Here is a 19,949-nt window from a genome sequence, read left to right as displayed (position 1 = left end):
TAGTAGATACCAGATGTTATGACATCCTTCACTTGTGAAATTGTTGAGGTTTTGCTCTATACAGGGTTGGCAGCCTTTTAAAAAATGTAATACCTTGGGCTAAATTTACTAAACCTACTGCAAATTAGAGTCATGGCTGCAGATTTTTGCATCACTGCATGTTTTTAATTTAACTGGGTGCTTTCCAACACTGATAGTGTACGGTAAAGGAGCACAACTACAGTTGAGTTATTTAAATGCACTGCCGCTAATTAAGACCTGATGCGGGTCTGTTTAACTCTACATGCAGACATCTGCAGCTGAACTGAAAACTGCAAGCGATGCATTGACCATATGGGATTTTCCTTTGATTTTTCCAAATACCGTACATGGCATGCAACTTTGCCTCTGTGAGTTGTATTTCTCCTTCTGGCTGAAAAAATAGTTCCGTAGCTTATTTCTGTGATGCATCTAGCCAGTCACAGCCCAACGTGAAACAAAACTGCAGTCTGTTTATGAAAAATAATTGGAAATCAGTGGCAGTTGAACACCTGACTAGTGGTTTGTTGTGCATTTCAGCCACACATGTCTGCACAGTGCTGAAAGATGCGCCTTGCTTATATCTGCAAATGGTCTACTGCCAGACATGATATATTGGTTAGAGGAACTTAAAAACATATTTTGGAAATGTAATCATGCACTCCTCTTCCGACAAGGAGGAGGTAAAACAAGGCTTTCAGCTCAAAAACAGGTTGTGCACAGGAAACACACACACACACACTGCTATACCTCAGTACTGATAGCATATATGAAATTAGACAGACATCTGGTGTAAAGATTCATTATATTAAATTTCTGTTAATTATATGAAGTAACTTTTACTCATTTGTTAACTGTGTATGCAAAAGTTAAAAACATACAACACTTATTCAGCCACAGGGAAACATCTTTGCACACACACTAGTGAGGCAGTTTCCATCCAAAGCCATCACACTTCCCCTTTTATCAACCCTGTATTAATAGTAACTGGCAGCTGTCACCAAATTGCACACTGAAATATTAAACATCCCAACATACAGTTCCCGATTAGAATGCACTGATTATAGAACTTGATAAACTTTTGCTGTGCTCATTAAACCGACTGAACACACACTAAAAGAGTAATTTCCCTTAAATTATTTTTTTCTTTCCTCACCAGATTCTGGGCAAAAAGCGCCCACCACATTATTAAAATCCAGGGTTCTGATCTGATCTCTAAACGAGTGGAGATGTAGCTGAGACAGTAAAAAAAAAAAGAATAACGAATTATGGTGAAATAGTGAGGAGTTCACCAGGCTGTCCATTCGTTCATTGAAAACCACACAGCTGCAGGTCTGTGCACAAATTCCCAGTCAGCACAGTTAAACTTCCATGCCAGTCAATGGGTAAGTGTCTAAGCATCCTGATATACAGCATATAGCATACAGTTGTTAGTGAAGCCCAGTGTGTGTAGTAAAAGGAGGCTTTGTGCATATAAATCACTAGATGTTTATAATTATGCACTCTGTGCTGGATGGAACACGTCCCTCTTGGGATATTGAACATTTTCCAGCCATCACTTTCGTAATTCGCACAGTTTACTGCACAACAGCTCCTCATCATTTCCTCTCACCCTTCTCTCTGCAGTATTGTCTGTTTTCTGCCACCTGTCTATACACGCATCTCAAAATGGCTATTACTGACGTGTTAATGACACAAAGGGCTGAAATTGTAAATTCTTTCTTACTCTTCTCCTCTCATCCTCTCTCTGTCTTTCCCTTGCTGCTTTTTCAGTGGGCTTTTTCAGTGGGCGATGATAAGTTCAGCAGTTATTTCTGTAAAATGAATTTCCTCTTCTCATATTTTCCTGTCTTGCATAGGAATTTCCAACTACTCATTTTGCATTAATCTGAACCTGTATTATTTTTGCCCCATAGTAATTATAAATGATTAGTTACTCATTAGTGCTTAACTTAGTGACTCTCACAAATCCTCAGTAAATTAACTTAACTAATTATGATGGACAGACCAAAGTTCCAGTATTTTTTGTTTATCAAATGTAAAAAGTTAATTTGTTTGTCAGCCGTGATGAGACTTTTTACAGGTTGAATTAAAGAAATAAAATGAAGAATGTCAGCTAATGGATTCATACAGGTCTATTTTCAAAATGGATTTGTGTCATTTTGCAGTAAAACAGCTCTGTTGTAGCGTCACAGAGGTTGCCCAAATACATGTAAGAGGGAGGGGGTGGTCACTGTTTGTACTGTATGCCGCTGATGAGGGCACTGCTTATTGCTGTTCGCTGTGGTGCCGTGTGCTGCATTGCCAGTGGGAGCCCATCATAGCACTCCACCAGCAGCCCCTCACATCAAAGGGATAGGCTGTGCAGAGACAAGCATGCAGCGGGGGGCGGGGGGGAATTAAACAGCCTGTTCAATAAATAAACAGCTTAGCGCTTCCCATAACCGCATCTCCATAGAACAATACAGCTGATTAAGACTGAAGATCTTCACACAGCAGAGGGCAAATAGAGGGGGGACTTTCAAAGGAACTACACTATAGTACAGTGCTATGATGTTATTCTGTATGACTCGTCCCTGTGCCCCCTGAGTACTGCCATGTTCTGAAAGGGGCCCTGCTCTCTTGTCAGGCGTTTTGACATTTTCTGTACATTTTAGATAACCTTTAAGGTCAGCCTCCATTTCAGAAAAGTAAACAAAAGCTTTTTAGTGTGAAAGGCACATCTTCCCAGTCTCTCTCTCTCTTTCTCTCTCTCTATCTGTCTTCCTGTGTGTCTCTTTCTATCTCTCTGTCTCTGTAGAATACACACAGATATAGCCTTTGTTTTATAAATATGTACATGGTCATGCACCCAGGTATTACACGTATGCACATGTGCTTGACCCATTTCCACACTTGTAGAGCAGCAGGGACAAATCCTGTGGCCCTAACATTGTGACAGAGAGGAATCAGGAACAAGTTATCCAAGGCCTTTGTGGAGAGAAAAACAGATTTGTCAGGAAAGCTAATGCTAATTGACACTCTCTCTCACGCCTCCATATTCCAGGAGACTCAGTCACCATTGACAGATGATGGCAGAGCAGGGAGGTTGGGTGTAGAGGGGGTGCACAAGGGGGTACCTTAGACGCTTGAAAAGAAAAATGAGGGCTCACACTGTGCTGACAGTCCAATCCCTCAGTCCGGCCCATTAGCCACAACAGAATTTCTGCACGGATAGTGTGTCGGAGGTACCACCCATAAACAAACTGGTGCCCACCGTGGGCCATGAGGTCACCCAGCATGATAGAGGTTATTAAGTGCTACTCCTGTTTGCACATCAATCACAGCCATGCGACCCAGGTTTAAATGGATTATTCCTTCCAAGGAGGAGACACCTCTCAATGTCTCACAAGATCAGTGCCAAGAGTCCAACTACCTCGACTTAGAGAGGTCATTTTCTCCTTTTGTATCCTTTTCTCTCCTGTCTTCCCTCCCATACATCCTCTTGTCTCTCGCAGGTCTTTTTCTCCCTCACGCGTCTTTCTCACACTTCGACACACACATTCGTGCTCACACACAGGCAGAGACACTTGCTCAAGCAAAGCAAAGCAAAAATCCCATTTCGTGATGCATTGTGGACAATTTAGCCTTGTGGAGATCACATCTTTGCTAGCGCTGAAAGAGCACTTTCCAACAGCATTGTAATGAGTTGTACAGTTTAGGAGTAGTCTGCCGAGATCAATCTTAGCACGGAGCAGAGGGCTCACTGGAACGATGCAGAAGCAAGGACATGAACATTAAGTCTACTATTTACCTGACAGATGCCATCGAATACACGCATTTATAACCCCTATCAAAACAATCAGAGGCCCTGAACACAGCAGTGCAGCAGCTCCTCTTACGACAAATATCTCCCCGTCTACTGCTCACCTATCCCCTTTAGCTCACGTGTCTCTGTAACTGATCTGAGGATTGTTGACAGAGGAGTTTTAGCACTGACTGGTGGCTATGGGAGATATGCGGATGTAATCCACCCAAGCTCTACTGGTATGTCCACACTGCCATTCTACTGTACTGTCCAGATCAAAGGTGTCAAGCAGCTAAGAATTTTTTCCTCCAGCCAGCATCATGCTCTGGCTCTCTTCATCCCTGTCTGGGATTAGGACGGTTGGAGACATTTATGGCACCTTATCTCTTGACAGTGATGGCTTCCTGGTAGTAAGCCAGAGATGGCCTGGGCAAGTTCCTCCTTCTCTTAAAACCTAGGTTTACCACAGGGAGCTTAGCCCAGCTGGTTTAGGAATTTCAAGGTACATAGGAGTAACGTGCTGTATCAGTGGGCAGCAGAGTGTGTGCTCAGAGGGAACAGGGGCTTCGTAGCCCATTTAACTGAGTCACACAGTGTGCATTGTACTCAACACTAGCCTTGCACTACCATTTTCATGGATGATAAGCCAAATGTAAAAATACTTCCCACCCACAGGACAATAGATTTAGGCCTTTGAGAAACTCGGTTGAGCATTAAACTTTTGCATATCATACACTCCTCAGGATGTTTTTAAAAAGTGAAATGTCAGGTGTTAATTTTAGCATGTAGGACAAAGCATGGCATCACCTATATGGAACGTTTCCAACGAAGGTCATCATCTGTTGTGCCACGGAGGCTGCTCTCTTTCTTCCTACCTCTTTTTCTGCCTGTCTTCCTCACAACGCACCCTCCCATCCCTCTTTGTCTCTGTCTCCTTCTGTGGGCTGCAAAGTCGGTCATGGTCACAGCCCTGCCGTGTCCCAGTGTTGGTGTAGGGAGGAGCTCCGGGCCATTTGACACCCACGCTTTGGCATCTAGAGTCCTGGGGCGCTCCTCTGTCCTCCACCCCGGGTCACCTCACCTCTCCTCTGGGCCCTGATGGGGTGACAACCCCCTCCCCCCTCCCTTTCCAGACAAACACATAGCACTGCTGCCCTCAACTAGAGCAGACTGTGCTACACTTAATGACTCCCTTCTGCTGCCCAACACACACAGCTAATATACTTTGTATTCTAAAGTACTTGAATGATTCTACCTGTCGTTTATAACAGTGGTCTTTGGGGCAGCAGTCACATTCTCTGTGCCCTATCAACATTTTATTAATAAGGAAAAAACACCACATACAAAACATTTCTTTAGAAAAATATTTTAAAGACATTTCTGAACGACATTTGTAAAAAAAAAAAAAAAGAAAGAAAAAAAGTATGCATTTGAAATATTGTGAGGCTAAATGTTAAAGACCTTTCAAAAACAGACAAACATTAGCATTTCATATTCATTTTATATTGCCATTTTTTCTCTATAGCAGATTTCCTATGTTTACCGCTCCTTCTCAACACCTCTGGTGAATTTACAAGTGCCAGATACCTCAGCCTCGGGCTATACGCTACTTCAAGGTAGACAGCTCATCAGAATGAATGACGAGTGTTGAGATGTGAACTTTACCAGCTACAACTGAGGGGAAGGAGAGTATGACCAACAATACGATTCTTGCCTCCAGGGCAGAAAAGCTGTACCTTGTATTTTTCAAGAATTCGGTCAGCATATGTTTATCAAACCTCAGCCACATGCCCCCACAACCTATCATTATGTGCTTTAAAAAAAAAACGGAAATGGTAGAAATGATAAAACCCTTAAATAACAGCAGGTTGTGGTGCACAATATAAGCCCACTCAGGGAAAACAAAACTGGTGTGGTCTGCAGTATGTGCCTACCCATATATTTGCAAACAAAGAATGGGAATCCATCATATCACAGACATGTATTCAACTTGTTGACTTACCTCTACTTGCTTTATCAGGTGATGCAGCTACTTCTCACTCTGTCTCACCAGAGAAAAACACCTTAGCTACACAAGTTTGTTGTGAAAGTTCACTCTGTAAATTTAGGATATGAAAGAGTTGCCATGTTGGCAAAAGAGAGAGCAATGGGCTTTGCTTGTTCTTAAAGCAAAAATTCCCCCTAAGGCAGAGTGCACATTTATATTATTTTTCCTGCGCTCCAGTTCAGTGGATATTTTTGAACATGAACTTCTCTTTCCAGCTTTCGCAGAGTCGATGTAGAGTTGTTTATAATGTAAACTGGGAGCTGTTTCATTATGAGCTGAATAAATGTGTATTTCTGAGCTTCATCCAAACAGTGGCTTTCCTCTGGTTTCCAGATTCGTATAAAATACATAAAACCATATTCCTTAAAAGTCACCCAGGGTCCTGTACAAGTGTTCATAAAGGTGTTTTACATATGAGTAAGAGAGGGACCAGAGTCTGTGTCTCTGGGTTGCATCAGAGATTAGAGAGCTCTCTTTTTCTTCATATTAACAAAGGTCCTACATGCCCGAGATCATAGGAATAAAATATGTGAATTCTGTTTTAAGATGAATCTTCCCTTTGGCGTAACTCACTGTGCTGACATGGAGACATGGTTGAAAATGTACTTTTCATTTAAAAAGGAAATTAAACCAAGTCATCTTTTTCATATAATTCAATCATGCTTTTTAATTGTGGCTTAAAATGAGTCATATGAATGAAATGATTGGAAGACCACTAATGGAAAAGACCTGGCTCGCAGTCTTCCCAGGTCAGATTCTGTGATTATCTAACGTAATTCTCCCTTGTCACGAGTCCAAATTTGTTGTGGTGACTGAACCCATAACTGCTATTGCCTTCAACTTCACTGGATGTACTATGCAAATGTTATGTAAGCACATTGCGCCACCGTAACCCTTTGTTCACATGGCACGTGCCAAAGTCTCACCCCACCCCCCACCCCCCACCCATCCCTCTCTCTGGATGCTGTGCTCTGCCTGGTGATGAAGTAGAGGAGCCTTCAGCAGAAATAACACTGCACCACCTGAGTCCTCATCAGCAGCACTGCGCTGCACATATCCCATCAGAGCGCCTCACTAAGACAAATCTCCCTGAGCCGGCCATGTTCCCAGCATAAGAGAGAACCAAGCCAAGCAGTGCAGGGACCCTGGAGGGCCCACCATCACTGCGCCTGACGCCAGCTCTCCACCTCCTGACAGATTAGCTTTCATTGAACCCTCCACACAGCAAATGGAGCAAAAGAGAATGAGGAGGGGATGTTGAGGGGAGTCGATGTAGAAGTAACGCACTGAACTTTTTCATGTTGTGTGTACTTGAGCATAAAAAAGTCGCCTCGCTCAGTCCTTTTTGAAAGATTAGTTTTTCGAACAAGTGGATTGTATTAACTGTACTGCCAATGGCTCTCTGGCCAAGAGCTGGTGCATGGGATGATTGAGAGTATTGTATTGTATCTGTTTTTCTGCATATAAACATATTTGGCCGAGCTGACAGGGACAGAGAGGCACTGAGAAGAGATGTTAGGAGAGGTAAAGGTGGAGGATACTGTGAAGGAGACAAATGATTAGAGAGAGCTGCTTGATGCACTTGAGCTGCTGCTGTTGACCTTGGGCCACTGATGTTGCTGTCGAGCAGCGTTCCTCCGGCGGGCTGCCCCTAGCTGCACTGACCCCTTTTTCCAGCTTTCCATCTAACTCTCTTTCTTTTGTATATATCTATCATTGCACTTCCCTGCTGTGTTTTTCACTGGTTCTATAGCTCACCTCTTTTCCCACTCTCTCTCCTTTTCAGATCTGCTATGATTAATAGGTTTTGCTCTCAAATCAATAGAGCATTTGTAGAAACTCTACACTGAACAGATTAAATGTACTCAATGCCATCTAACCACTGCTGGAGATCAGAACGTCCTATTATTATGATTAAGACCTGTTTTCTAATGTGCCTCACTTCATCTCAGTTAAGATGGCACAGTGAGAGAACAAAGGCGGGTCCTCACTTCTTTAACAATTTACTAATTTATTTCATTTGTTTATTTGCTTATTCCTCTGACACCTCTCCCATTGTGCACACTTTTCCTTAACAGCTGCTCCTATCTTCCTGGATCTATTTCTCTTCTTCGTCTTCCGCACTTCTGTTTGCCTAAGTTACCCGATGTGTGAGTTGGAGTGTCGGTACACCTGCATATGTGTGCAAACGGATTTCAAAAAGGAAACATCACCAGACAAAGTGATATCACTGAAAAGGTTAAGTGTGTTTGGGAGACAAGAGGAGTCAGGTGACCTGCAAACTGATTTGGCATGCTGGATTAGGTTCTGAGCACACAGCTCTTGGGGCAGCTTTTGAAGGGCAGAAGCCGTGAACGGGCCATGCACTGTCTGCAGACATTGCCTAACAGAGCCGTAGGAGCAGACTGGCTGTCACTGCCGGCTGGTATGCAGCTCACATCTCGCTTCACCCAGGGCTTGAACAGGAGCTCAGCTCAGCTCAGCTCAGCCCCTCTCCTCTCCTGTCCTCTCCTCTCCTCAGTGTAACTCAGCCGCTCCTGTCAGGCTGAAAAGGGGGAGGAGAAGAAAAACAGGAAGAGAGAGACATCAACAGTAGTCAGATGGGTGAGAGTGGTGGGGATGAGGCTATATACGATATATCCTAACTGCCAAACCAGTTGATTTAGAATATTTACAGAATAGTTATTGAGAGGCTTTGACAGCAGGTGGTCTGAAATGAAAGAATTCAGGAAATGTACGGCTAGATCCTTGTGGCTATTCACTTTCCTTTACATGCGGCTTTAAGGGTAGAGGTCGTTGCAGTACTTGTAAGCCTGTTACATAGGTCATAGAACATTATGGTTGTGGCAATGACCCAGGAAAAGAAAAATATTTGAGAATGTGACCCATGCAATAACCAACAGGTTACAACTGTGGCATGGCCCTTGTATCAGTTGATGTGGGTTGAAATTGAGGTCTTGACCTCTGTCGTTAGAGGAAGACATTGTCTGTTGCAACCTGTGGTCCCTTGTGGATGTCAAGGGTTATAATATGGAACAGCGACGAGTTTTAAATCCTGAACCAGGTCAGTCATGACTGAAAAAACGGGCCATGTTTGTTTGCTGGCTTCTGGTCTTAACTTTGCATAGGGCTCGCAGTGTGAAGGTTATACTTGTAAGGCCACTTCAAACTTGCTCCAGGATTTTTACAGAGGCTTTAGAGTAAAATGCTGTCGTCAAGTTTTGTGAAAGGCACAGAAGACCAGACTCAACTATAATTGCTTTGAAATGAAGACAACTGAAACACTTCTCTGTGACACAGTAGCCGATTGTCAGCGCTTTTGGTAATGGCATATACTGTATACTCTCAAGTTGTAGCAAGGCTGGCCCAAGGGCTTTTATAGTCAATAGCTCACTCTAAGTGTTGGGTCTTTGGAAGTTCTCTACTATGGCTGAAAATGATCATGAGATTAGCATCCAGCAGTCTTTCCTTAGCTGGCCTTATTAAAAATTAAGTATGTTGTGTTCATGCAGTATTAGGGTTCCTGAATTGACACAACTGTTGTGATTAACTCAGTCGTTAGCCATGTTACCTCTTAGCCACACTAGCTTTTCTATGTTTTCATTCTGTGAAACTGATAAAATATCCAGAGTAAATTTCCCCATAAAGGCAAAATATTATATATAATATATAATTCTGCGGTGGTAATGAGCAAGGTTGTAATTACAGCTGTCTATTTATATACGTAGTTCATATGAACACTTTGTTCCCCTGAAATATGTCTGTATGTCTGTGTGTTTTCCGATTAGAGTGCATCTGGCAACACACGTCTACAGCAGTTTATCAGACAGCTGGTCTCATCTACCAGACACAAGCAGGCTGTGCTGCTTTCCATTGATTTAGGAGAAATGCTATTACCTGTGGAGATATCGGTTCGTCTGTCTGTTCGCCTGTCTGTTTTTGTCTCCCTCTTGCATCTGCATGTTGGATGAAACTGATATTGACACATGTTTTTTCTCTCCACTAGGCTTCCCCAATGAGCCCGCAGCTGACATTGCTCTGAACACGGTAAAGAGCTGGATCGAAGAGAATCCTGATAAGGTAGGACATGCCAGGGTCATGCATGTTAAAAAAAACAAACTGTCAATCTGAAGCTACTTATGCATTTTGTGCTTTTGTTGATTTGTTTTGACGGGAGACTATTGGACCTCGGCAGAAACACAGAACACTAATTCCCATGCTTCTCCGTATCAGACAGACATCTGATATGGACACCTGCCTCGCTTGATCAACCATTTAGTTTGAGATCTGCATGCATATCAAATTAAAAGCCAGTCTGAGACTAATCAGGCCTTAAATGGTCGGTTGACTGTTTAATTGGTCTATGCTGGGGAGAGCTAATAAACCCAGAAGAACATAAACACATCAGATGAAATATTAAGAAATTGGTTTTTGTGTAAAATGAAGTGTAATCTTGCTTTCTGAGGACTGAAGGCTCATATAGTCTACAAATTTCCAGTCATTCATGCTTGCTGATCCATTGTGCAACCTCAATTTATTTGGTGAAAAACATACATAAACACAGTCATCTTGTAAGTGAAAAGGAGAAGAAATGGTATAATCTGACAAACAGACAATCATCTTCAATTTTAGTTATTAGGTGAGTAGCAAAATAGTCATCATTTGAAATAACTGTCACAAAGAGATAATATACCCATGTCCCCTGTGGGAAACTGAAATGGATGTGGACATTTTAATTTCAAAGCCACTTTTGCTGAAGATTGAGCTGCATGCTGCTGTAATGATCTTTACCAGAGTGAAGCCAGCATTACTGTCTTATTAACCAGAGAGAAAAACAAACACTGGTGTGCTACTTTACAAAGCTACTTCTTTATACTGGTTTCAATATGACCTTGATGACAGGTTAGATCTAATTATGAAGTATTTCTCTGAAGCTGTTTGTGTCATCACCTTTATATGTGACGGTCTTGTAATGTAATTGACCAAGTTAAATTCCATGTGTTGAAATGACCAAATTAAAGCTAGGGCTAATTTTAATAATGTCAATTAGGAGTTCGTAACATAAAGCTTTCACAGCTGCATTATTATGTAACCTGATCAGGTCTTGGCTAAAACTCAGGCTAGAGAGCTGGACTAAAACGGAAACATACAAAAGGGGTCACACTACCATGTTGGCGTTAAACTACTGCACAACAAACAAATCACCATAAAATATAAAAGCACACAAGAAAATAAAAAATCACAAGGCCACCTTTTAAAGGTTAGCGCTAAACTACTTCTGTATGAATCAAATTATTTTAAAACAATCACGATATATAAAATAAGCCCCACCACTAGACCAAAATATAAACAAATTACAGATATATGAAAAAAATAAATAGACTAAAATCACTGAGGAAAACCCAGTACTTAAAACTCAATAAAATAAATAAAAAATTCAAGTGAGTTTCAACAAGTACAAAGCAGCAGTGGCAATCACCTGCAGAAACAGAACACAGGTTAATCTTGTCTTCGGTACATTTACAGACACTTACAATTGAATAATACCATTACCTTGGCTGTATGATACCCAATCAATGCATATGATGTGGCAACCATAGGGGAACAGACAGCATTTGTTGGTTCCAGCAAATGTAATGGCACCAAACCAGGAACAGCAGCAAAAAGATCTGAATGGTTAGTGCTACCACCAATATTTATGTGCTGCTAATTGGGGAACTTGCTGCAGGTGTAGGACTGGAAGGAGCTGGGATGCTGCAGTGATTACACAGCAACCCCCAGTGGCGGGGAGGACCTAACCTACCGGTTACAATTATATGTAACATGAATTAAAAAGAGTATTTATCACCTTGATGTATTTTCATTAGCAGGTCATGAAGACAGAATTTTGCGCAGTTGTCAGGAGGCAGTTTAAGGCTGTACACAACATTTATCAGTTTGTGAGTCAGTGAGTGATGGTAACCTTCAGGGGTCATCTCTGTTTACTGTGGCACTGTTTATATCTGTCACTGTGGATTGAGGTGTTTTATAAAGCTCACAGCTTGATGTGCTACAGTATCCCTCAGCTGGTGTTATGGATGTTGTGAACAGAAAGCCAAATGATACCGAGCTGCTGGATTACTTTGCAGTTGATGTGCTATGTTTGCCGCACTTGTTCTCTGCCTGATGATTGCTGTAACATGTACTTGGGGAATCCATCAACACTCTGGCGTAAAAGAAGGTTTTATATAGCTTATTGCTCACAGTAAATAACAAGCTAATGTGCAAAGCTGACTTTTGTGGTTGTGTTGTTCCACATCCAGGATTGCTACTCGCCATACTGAGGCTGCACTGTCTCACATAAGAGACGACTTTTTGACGTGCTGACTGATAGCATTCTCTGGCGTGGGTAGATCAAGTGGAAAGTATTACAATTTATGGAGCGGGGTAGACGTCTACGGAGGCTTCCCTGAATACTGTTTGGCAAAGCTCCGCCAGCACAAACAGTGGGTCCTCAACTTTAACTAGACCAAGAGTGAGTAAGCTTTTAATAAGATCAGAGAGAATAAAGTGATGCATTTTACCCAGAAGCGCAGCGGTATTTCCCTTACATTGGAAAGTCTTCCAATCACACCGCAGAACAACATACACTGAAGCAGGAGGTCTTCTCTCCAATTTTCACTTCATTCACTGTTGCTTGGTGCAAAGGATTCTTGATAGAAAAAAAAATCCTTTTGTAAGTAATTATGTCAGTTTAGTTTTTACCAGAGAGAAATGGAGAATTTAAGCAGAATTTAAATAAATGTGTAATTTCATAATGCCTGAAGGAACAGTATGATGCCTTTCCTCTCAGCTGTTTTAGCATTTCATTGCACATTAAATGTTAAGATAAATGCCCCCTGCTTTGTCTGATATGTTTAGAAATCTAATTTATGACTGCAGCATTTACTTGATTGACACACCGAACATGACTCATAACTGACTACTCATAGGAAATTTATCAGCTGACAATTGTTAACTGCATGTTCTGCTCTTAGCGAGAGCTTACAATCAATAAAGACATCCAGAATAGAGGCCTTGAGTGTACAGTGTTGTGCAAGTGGATGTTGCACGCTATGCCATCAAAAAGCTTGCAAAAGTTTTGTATTGCTGCAGTGGCTCATATCACAGATTGCACACAGCTTCCCAAAGATAGACAGAGAATGAGAGGTTTGAAGCCCAGTTTATCATGCATAGAACAATAGGACTAGATTGCTCCGCTCGCTCACCTCCAGATCTGTGCGCTCAGCCCCGAGGAGTCTGTGTTGTGGGCGTCCACAGAGGCGATTCATTTCGGGGCCATGATAAGGGCTCTGCTTTGGGGAAGATACTGTGCTATTGTGGCTGAATTTCAGCACAATGGGCTGGCTGAGGATCTAACACACTGGGGTGGCAGAGTACAGGCCATAGCCCCCCTCCGCAACCCTCTCCAGGGACACACACACACTCTGACATGATAGCATTGTCTGTGGTATGTCCATCTGTTAATGTGTGCATGTGTGGTATGTAGTTGAGATACATGTGAATCTGGCGGGGTGTAGCAGCGCACACAGCAATTGGAACTGTAATTGTCCATTGATTGAAATGTGCTCACAAGAGGGTCTGAGGACACTGTTGCATCAAATAGCAGAGGGCTTTGTGTGTATAGTATGTGTGTGTGCAAGACAGGGAGAGAGGATGGAGAGGAAAGAAGAGGACACTGTGTGATTGATTAGCAGTGAGTTTATCTCCCAGGCCAGCACACTGTAGCCCTGATACACTCACCAATGCTCAAAGGGCCCCAATGCCAGCATGAAATTCACTCTTAAAAGCACCTCGACTTCCATTGTGGGAGAATAAACAGCCTCACCGTGGTCAAGGAGAACAGATCCTTTAATCTAGAGAGCAGGAATTATCCTTCAGATCACAATAGATGAAAGAATAAGAGAGGTCAGCCTCTGCTTCCCTGTATCCCCTGTCAGCCTCCGCTTCCCTGTATCCCCCACACGAATAAATGAAATAGAATATGTGGGTGTGTGTAAACAACAGACCAGAGGGCTCTAATCTCTTCAAAAATGCATAAGGAGCTGCAGACACAGAGGCACTGACAAACCAACACAACCAGTTCTCCATATGGTATTGGAGCAGTTTCCTCCTGGTCACGGCACCCGCCCCTCCGCTCATCTGGCTCTGGTTTATTTCTCATTTTCAGATCTAATTTGGTTTAATTCGGACTTACATAGGTTTAATCTGCAGATGAAAAATGCGGTCTGACACTTTATTTGGCTGCCACGGATGTGCTCTGGATGGCCAAGCTTTTTAATGAAGCGTTTCGAGGGCCAGGCAGCCCAGCATTACTGACACAGACTGAACACTTGAGACAGATTGGGAGTCTGTAATAAGCTCTGTTGCGCTGTGGTGCTCAGGACAAAATTGATGTGTAGAGATTTCACCTTTCAACATCACTCTGGCTTGGGCTTTAGTATTAAGCACTCCACTGTGCTGATGACGTTCCCAAAACAGGTGTTTACATCCCCGTTCCTGCTCTGTAAATGATCTGTTTACCTTTGTTGCATTTGTCATTTAAGACGCCTGATAATAAATTCCATCCCAAGCCAAGGCTGGAGACTTAACAGTGATTTGTGACAAATGTCAAGTGACTATTAAGAATAAATATATTTTATGGTGTATGTTTTGTATGATTGTGTTTTTCTGTGTGAATGGATATCAGTTTAGGAGGCTGTCTGGGTTTTGGCAGATGGAGCTGCAACATGACAACATTGAGGCATTCATTGTCATACACCTGAATAAGATGGATGGTTGCTGTTATCATGGCTATATTGTGCAGTTCACCTTTAGAAAATCTGAAATACATTTTTTGTGGGTTGTGACCAGGTTTATCGTACATGCGTGGCAAGCACTACACATGGGCTCCCTATGCTTGGTTATCACCTACTATACATGGTGGTTAAAATGATGAATTGCCTCGGAGACCACAAAGAGAAAAGAGGTTCAAAGTCCCACCACTTTTCTTAAGCCCAGTCTTTGTTCTGTTGGCCTCATCCAGACGGGGGTATTTTCAATTAAAGGTTTGTTTTATTGGTCTTTCCAAAAGGCAGAAACATAATAATTATGTTCTTAAATGAATTTTTGAGGCACACATTTACAGTAATAGATATTATGCTGCATTGCACCAGAAAATGTCTATTTAGTCTCTAGATTACATCTATGAAGCACTGTCTTTGAATCAGTGGCTGTAAACATTAACAAAAACTATTCCATTTGATGAGTGTTCTTCAGCTCTTACAGACATACCTTTCTAATTTCACAAAATATAATGTATTTTATTGGCGAAACAGTTGGATCTACAGTACAGGGCTGCATCCAAACATTATCAGTTCATCTGTCGACTGTTTTCTTTATTGATCAATTAATCATTTCTTCCATAAAATGTCAGAGAAAAGTTGAAAAAAATTGAATATAGTTAGTTGGGGAGCGTATAAGACAAGCAAAACCAACAAACATTCACATCTGAGATTCAGGAAAGAGAGAATTTTTGCTTTAAGAAGTAATTGAATGATCATCAAAATAGTTACTGATTTGTTTTCTTACTTTCTATATACTATACTTTCTATATAGTGTTCAGATATTTGGTGCTTCTTCCTTCCTTTATTCCTTTATTTTTTTTAGTTGTAGTAGTTGTATACTTCTTCTGATGGGTGTATCATTGTTTTAACTTGGTTAGTGGGGACTGAAAACCCCAGTAAGTTCAGTTTACACTGATGAAAGAAGCCTTCTGTTGGAAAAACCGACAGCTACTGGAACAGAGGCTAACACTAAGTGAGGCAGTACTTCAGCTCTCTGTTGCTGCGTTGCCTCTTCATGGTGTTTTTGTTGTCTAGTATCCAGTGAAAAGACTTCGCCAAGTGTTGCATCTGCAGCCGAGAGAGGCACAAATTTGCTCCACGCATGCCTCGAGGATGCTGATGTGCCGCTGATGGTTTGTGCGACTGGCATGGTGTTCAAAGCCAGCACTGGTCTTTTGAAGTCAGTGTCTAGCCTCTTTGAATCGTTTGCTGTGACTGAGAGCATCAGGGAGATACGGGCTGATCAGGAGCTGAGAGCATGACTAAACGCTCGGCTCTTCATCCACATACTGTATTGTCTAGTGTAGATGGAGACGCACTGATTGACCTCAGAGAACTGTATTCTGTCTTCAGACTCTGTCACACACTGGCAGATTTGGCTATAGAAATGGTTTGGAGAGAGTGTGTGAGGTGCCCTCTTAGTTTTCTCTGTCAGAAAATTACTTTCCTGGCCCAGGTGCTAATACATGCTATGTAGTCTAATACATTAGTGGCAGCCATTTGGCCCAAAGCAGCAGAATGGGGATTTTATGACTTTTATGATCTGAGGATTTTATTATCTGGCTCACTCTGGGTAATATGATGTGTGCTATTTGATTCCCTTGACCTCAGGTTGGTGTAGTTAAATACTACTAGTTTCAGTGTTTAAAGAGATTTAAGATGATATGGATCCAATTTCTGAATTGACACAAGTGAAAGTTATTTCTTAAATGTTTAACTTTTAGCACTTTATGTTATCTGCAGAAGGAAAAGCAGTTTTGATTAAGCGCTCATGCCTTCAACGATAAAGAGTTTATCATGAGCAGCAAATGCTACAGTATTTTCAATGTTTATCTGAATGATTTGATTGAGCTCTTGCCCTCAGAGAGAAATCCTCTCCGCGCGAATGGGGATTAAGCCTATCATCTCTCTATCTTGTCCAACAACCAAGGTGTTGCTTTACTCCTGGTAATTGCAGAGTGATCACCTTATTCTTTGATGTAAGGTGACTTTGAGTCCTCTGTTCTGAGGGGGGTGAATACTGAATGCTCTCTTCATGCTTTGTCCCCACTTGGAATGAAAAGAATTAATAAAGGAGCAAATAAAACTCTCTTCACAGGATTGATTACAGAAATAAATGGAAGATGCGTGTGATTACAGGGTAGAGTACTAATATGAAGCTTTGGATGTAAAAATTGTGGCTGTTATTGAGGATTACAGAGCCAACTAACAAATACCAAACACCTTATGAAATAATGCATGGCTTATGGTTAATACAGATTTCTGGCGCTTGCTTGACACGATGTTAAACACTTTTTTGTGGTGAGAAAGACCTTGATGTTTAGTTGTTAGAAACTGCTGTCTCCCATATCCAGGTGCTCTTGTACACATGCACTGAGCCCACCAGTAAGTACAGCCTACCGCACTTTAACACATGCACACCGAGATATGATGCCCTTTGCGTTCAGCTCTTTCCGTTCGTACAGATACTGTAGTCCCACCTCCATGCTTACTGTGCTGGAACAAGCTATCTTAATGACATGCTAATTGATTTAGTGTAGCACAGATAGCGCTGGGCTGGCACACCGTGATAAAGCAGGAGTGGGTCGAGCTATTGGTTCAGAAGAAGACAGGAGGCTCATCAAACTCCAACCAGCTCATTTACTCTATTTGAGCACAATTTTACACTGCAGTACCCCATGCTGAAGCATGGACACCTTTACTGTGGTGTGTTTTGTCTGTGTACAGTATGTGTGTGTTCAGACCGTTAAGTGTTTGATCTTTTAAATACAATACATGACACAGTAAGCTCATTTGAAAACTGCCGCAAGTTCGGACAGCACACACATACACACACACACACACACACACACACACACACACACACACACACACACACACACACAAGCACTTACACAACACACAAAATCCTTTGCTGTGTTGTCACAAGAACATTCATCACAGNATACACACACACACACACACACACACACACACACACACACACACACACACACACACACACACACACACACACACACACACACACACACACACACACACACAAGCACTTACACAACACACAAAATCCTTTGCTGTGTTGTCACAAGAACATTCATCACAGCCATTAATTATGTAGTCTATCTATGGCCTGCAGAAACAGATAGGAATGAAAAACATTATGACCACTCCACTGTCCTCTCACTCACTTGTGCTGACATTAAGTCATAAAGTCTGGGACACGCAAATAACCTTGGTTAGTATAGAACTTCTTCTTGAATGATACAGCAAAAGGAAAACAGTCATTTATGAACTGAACATGTACAGTTAAGTATAGCCTCTATATCAAGATGTAAAGTTGGCTTTCAATAATAATTCATTACATCATGAACCAGAAGTTAAGCTTTTTGTATACCATATTGAACACATTTAAGTATCGATTTTCACAGTTTTAAGTGAAAAATGTTAAGAAATAACATATACTGATAGATTAGTAACATTTCATCCTGGGTAACTGTATTCTGCAAGGAGAGAGAATGTTTTGGCATTTAGCAGGGACAGTACTTAACAGAAAAATCATGCTAAGACACAGGTGCTCATGTTGCATTCACACAGTATGAAAAGTGATTACCACATAACCAGAAGTCTATTTAATGTACAGCTTAGTAACCAGAAAAAGATAGTTAAAGAAAAAAGAAAAAAGATAGTGTAGTCAATGTTTGTTAGTTACTGCAGCTTTCTTGTTTCCCTCCCAGTGTTTTGTTTTCCACAAACAAAAGCTCTGTCTAGCACCTGCAAAATAAATAAGGGGTTGAATACAGTCCCAGTTTTCTAATTCCCTGCAAGTCTAATTCAAAAAGTTGCAGGAAGAAATATCTCAAAAATAAAGCTGAAGATTGTCTGCATCCACCATGTGGGCAACATATGGGACAATGGACTCATAACATAATGAAAGGCAATACCTAAGCAGAAAAAATGCTCGACCCCCCTGTTCAAATATTTGTAGCTGCATGAGGTCACCATTCATGCAGTGGCGCCATTACAACATTTGGTCATTATCGCCTCGCCTCATCAACACACTTACAGTGTAAATATTGGGCTACGGTGCTACAGGCTACAGTATGTCTGTTGCTGTAGCACATATTCAGGACTTCCCAGTGCTACTGATGTTGTAGGATTAAGGCTTGATTCAAGAATGACGGGTGGAGGCCACTGTAGTGATTACTTTAGCTGTTGCTGTGTGATTGCATGGTCTCTGACATGTGATTAGGGGGAATGGGCCGTATCACTCACCATCTCAAAGGGGGATCAAATCAGCCTCAAAGCCATGGCTTTAGGCAGTGACACATTTGAAAGTCAATGTTTTATTTCCAAGCAGAAATCAAGCACCTTTTGCCCAAGGTTGTATTCAGAAGTATGGGTTGTCACAGTTAGAGGGGTGAAAGAGGGTCATGTCAGGTGACCAAGTTTTATTTCAGCATGAATTTTAAAAATTGTCCAGAATTTCACACAAACACAGAAACATTTTGCCTGTGCTCTTGGTCACTTGCTTTTCCACAAAGATTCCATTTTTAAATCTACATTAAACCATATAACAAGCTATCAAAATTTGCTATAGTGTTTGCACAAACCAGCAGTATGAAGAGAGCTATTCAAGATGAGACGAAGATACTCATATTTCCAGTGGTAGCCAGATGATTCGGTGAACCATAAAAGGGTGTAAATGCTCTTCAAAGTTGTGTTAAAGGTTAAAGCTGTGGTTCAGTTCAAGTCATGCTGAGTTCTGAAGAGCTAATCCCCCATGCAGTTTGCGTAACCTGTGAGAGCTTTCTACTCAGCTGAAGGACGAGAGATGTTTAAAGCTGTGAGTCAGCGTGCGTCATTACCAGATGTGATTATGGACACACATAAGCAAGGCTGTCTCTCACCACCCTTGCCTTACCACTCCTGTGTCTAATAAGCCTTTAAATGATATCATTGTTTGAGTGTTATCTTCTACTTTACTGATGATCGTCACAGGGGTGACTGACGAGGGCGCACAGCCAGCAAGGCCAGTATGGTAGGACTGGTACATGTTGTAACTCAACAGGGCTTCAGAGAGACGGCTGGGCTCTGTTGTCAGCTACATGGTAGAGCAGGCTCATGGGTACAGCAGGAGACACTCGCTGTGTGAAGTCTGGAGGGCTAGAATTTGGATAGTAGATGCTTTAGTTTTTAGGATACTCACTATTCTTAGTCTGAGGAGAAAAACATA

The 19,949-nt window shown here is 41.8% G+C and overlaps 1 protein-coding gene across 2 annotated transcripts in view; it reads left to right on the top strand.

Moving 5' to 3' along the window:
- macrod2 (MACRO domain containing 2) overlaps positions 1-19,949 on the top strand; it is a 401,391-nt gene that overhangs the window by 305,105 nt on the left and 76,337 nt on the right. For both annotated transcript variants that reach the window (XM_022743689.1, XM_022743688.1), the window contains exon 8: positions 9,859-9,932. In XM_022743689.1, the coding sequence (XP_022599410.1) occupies positions 9,859-9,932 (74 nt within the window). The remainder of the gene's footprint in view (positions 1-9,858; positions 9,933-19,949) is intronic.

Source organism: Seriola dumerili, unplaced genomic scaffold (assembly GCF_002260705.1).
Source record: "Seriola dumerili isolate Sdu_G_001 unplaced genomic scaffold, Sdu_1.0 BDQW01000073.1, whole genome shotgun sequence".
Classification (NCBI taxonomy): domain Eukaryota; kingdom Metazoa; phylum Chordata; class Actinopteri; order Carangiformes; family Carangidae; genus Seriola; species Seriola dumerili.
The sequence above is the reverse complement of the archived record's forward strand: the minus strand, read 5'-3'. Positions and strand labels throughout refer to the sequence as shown.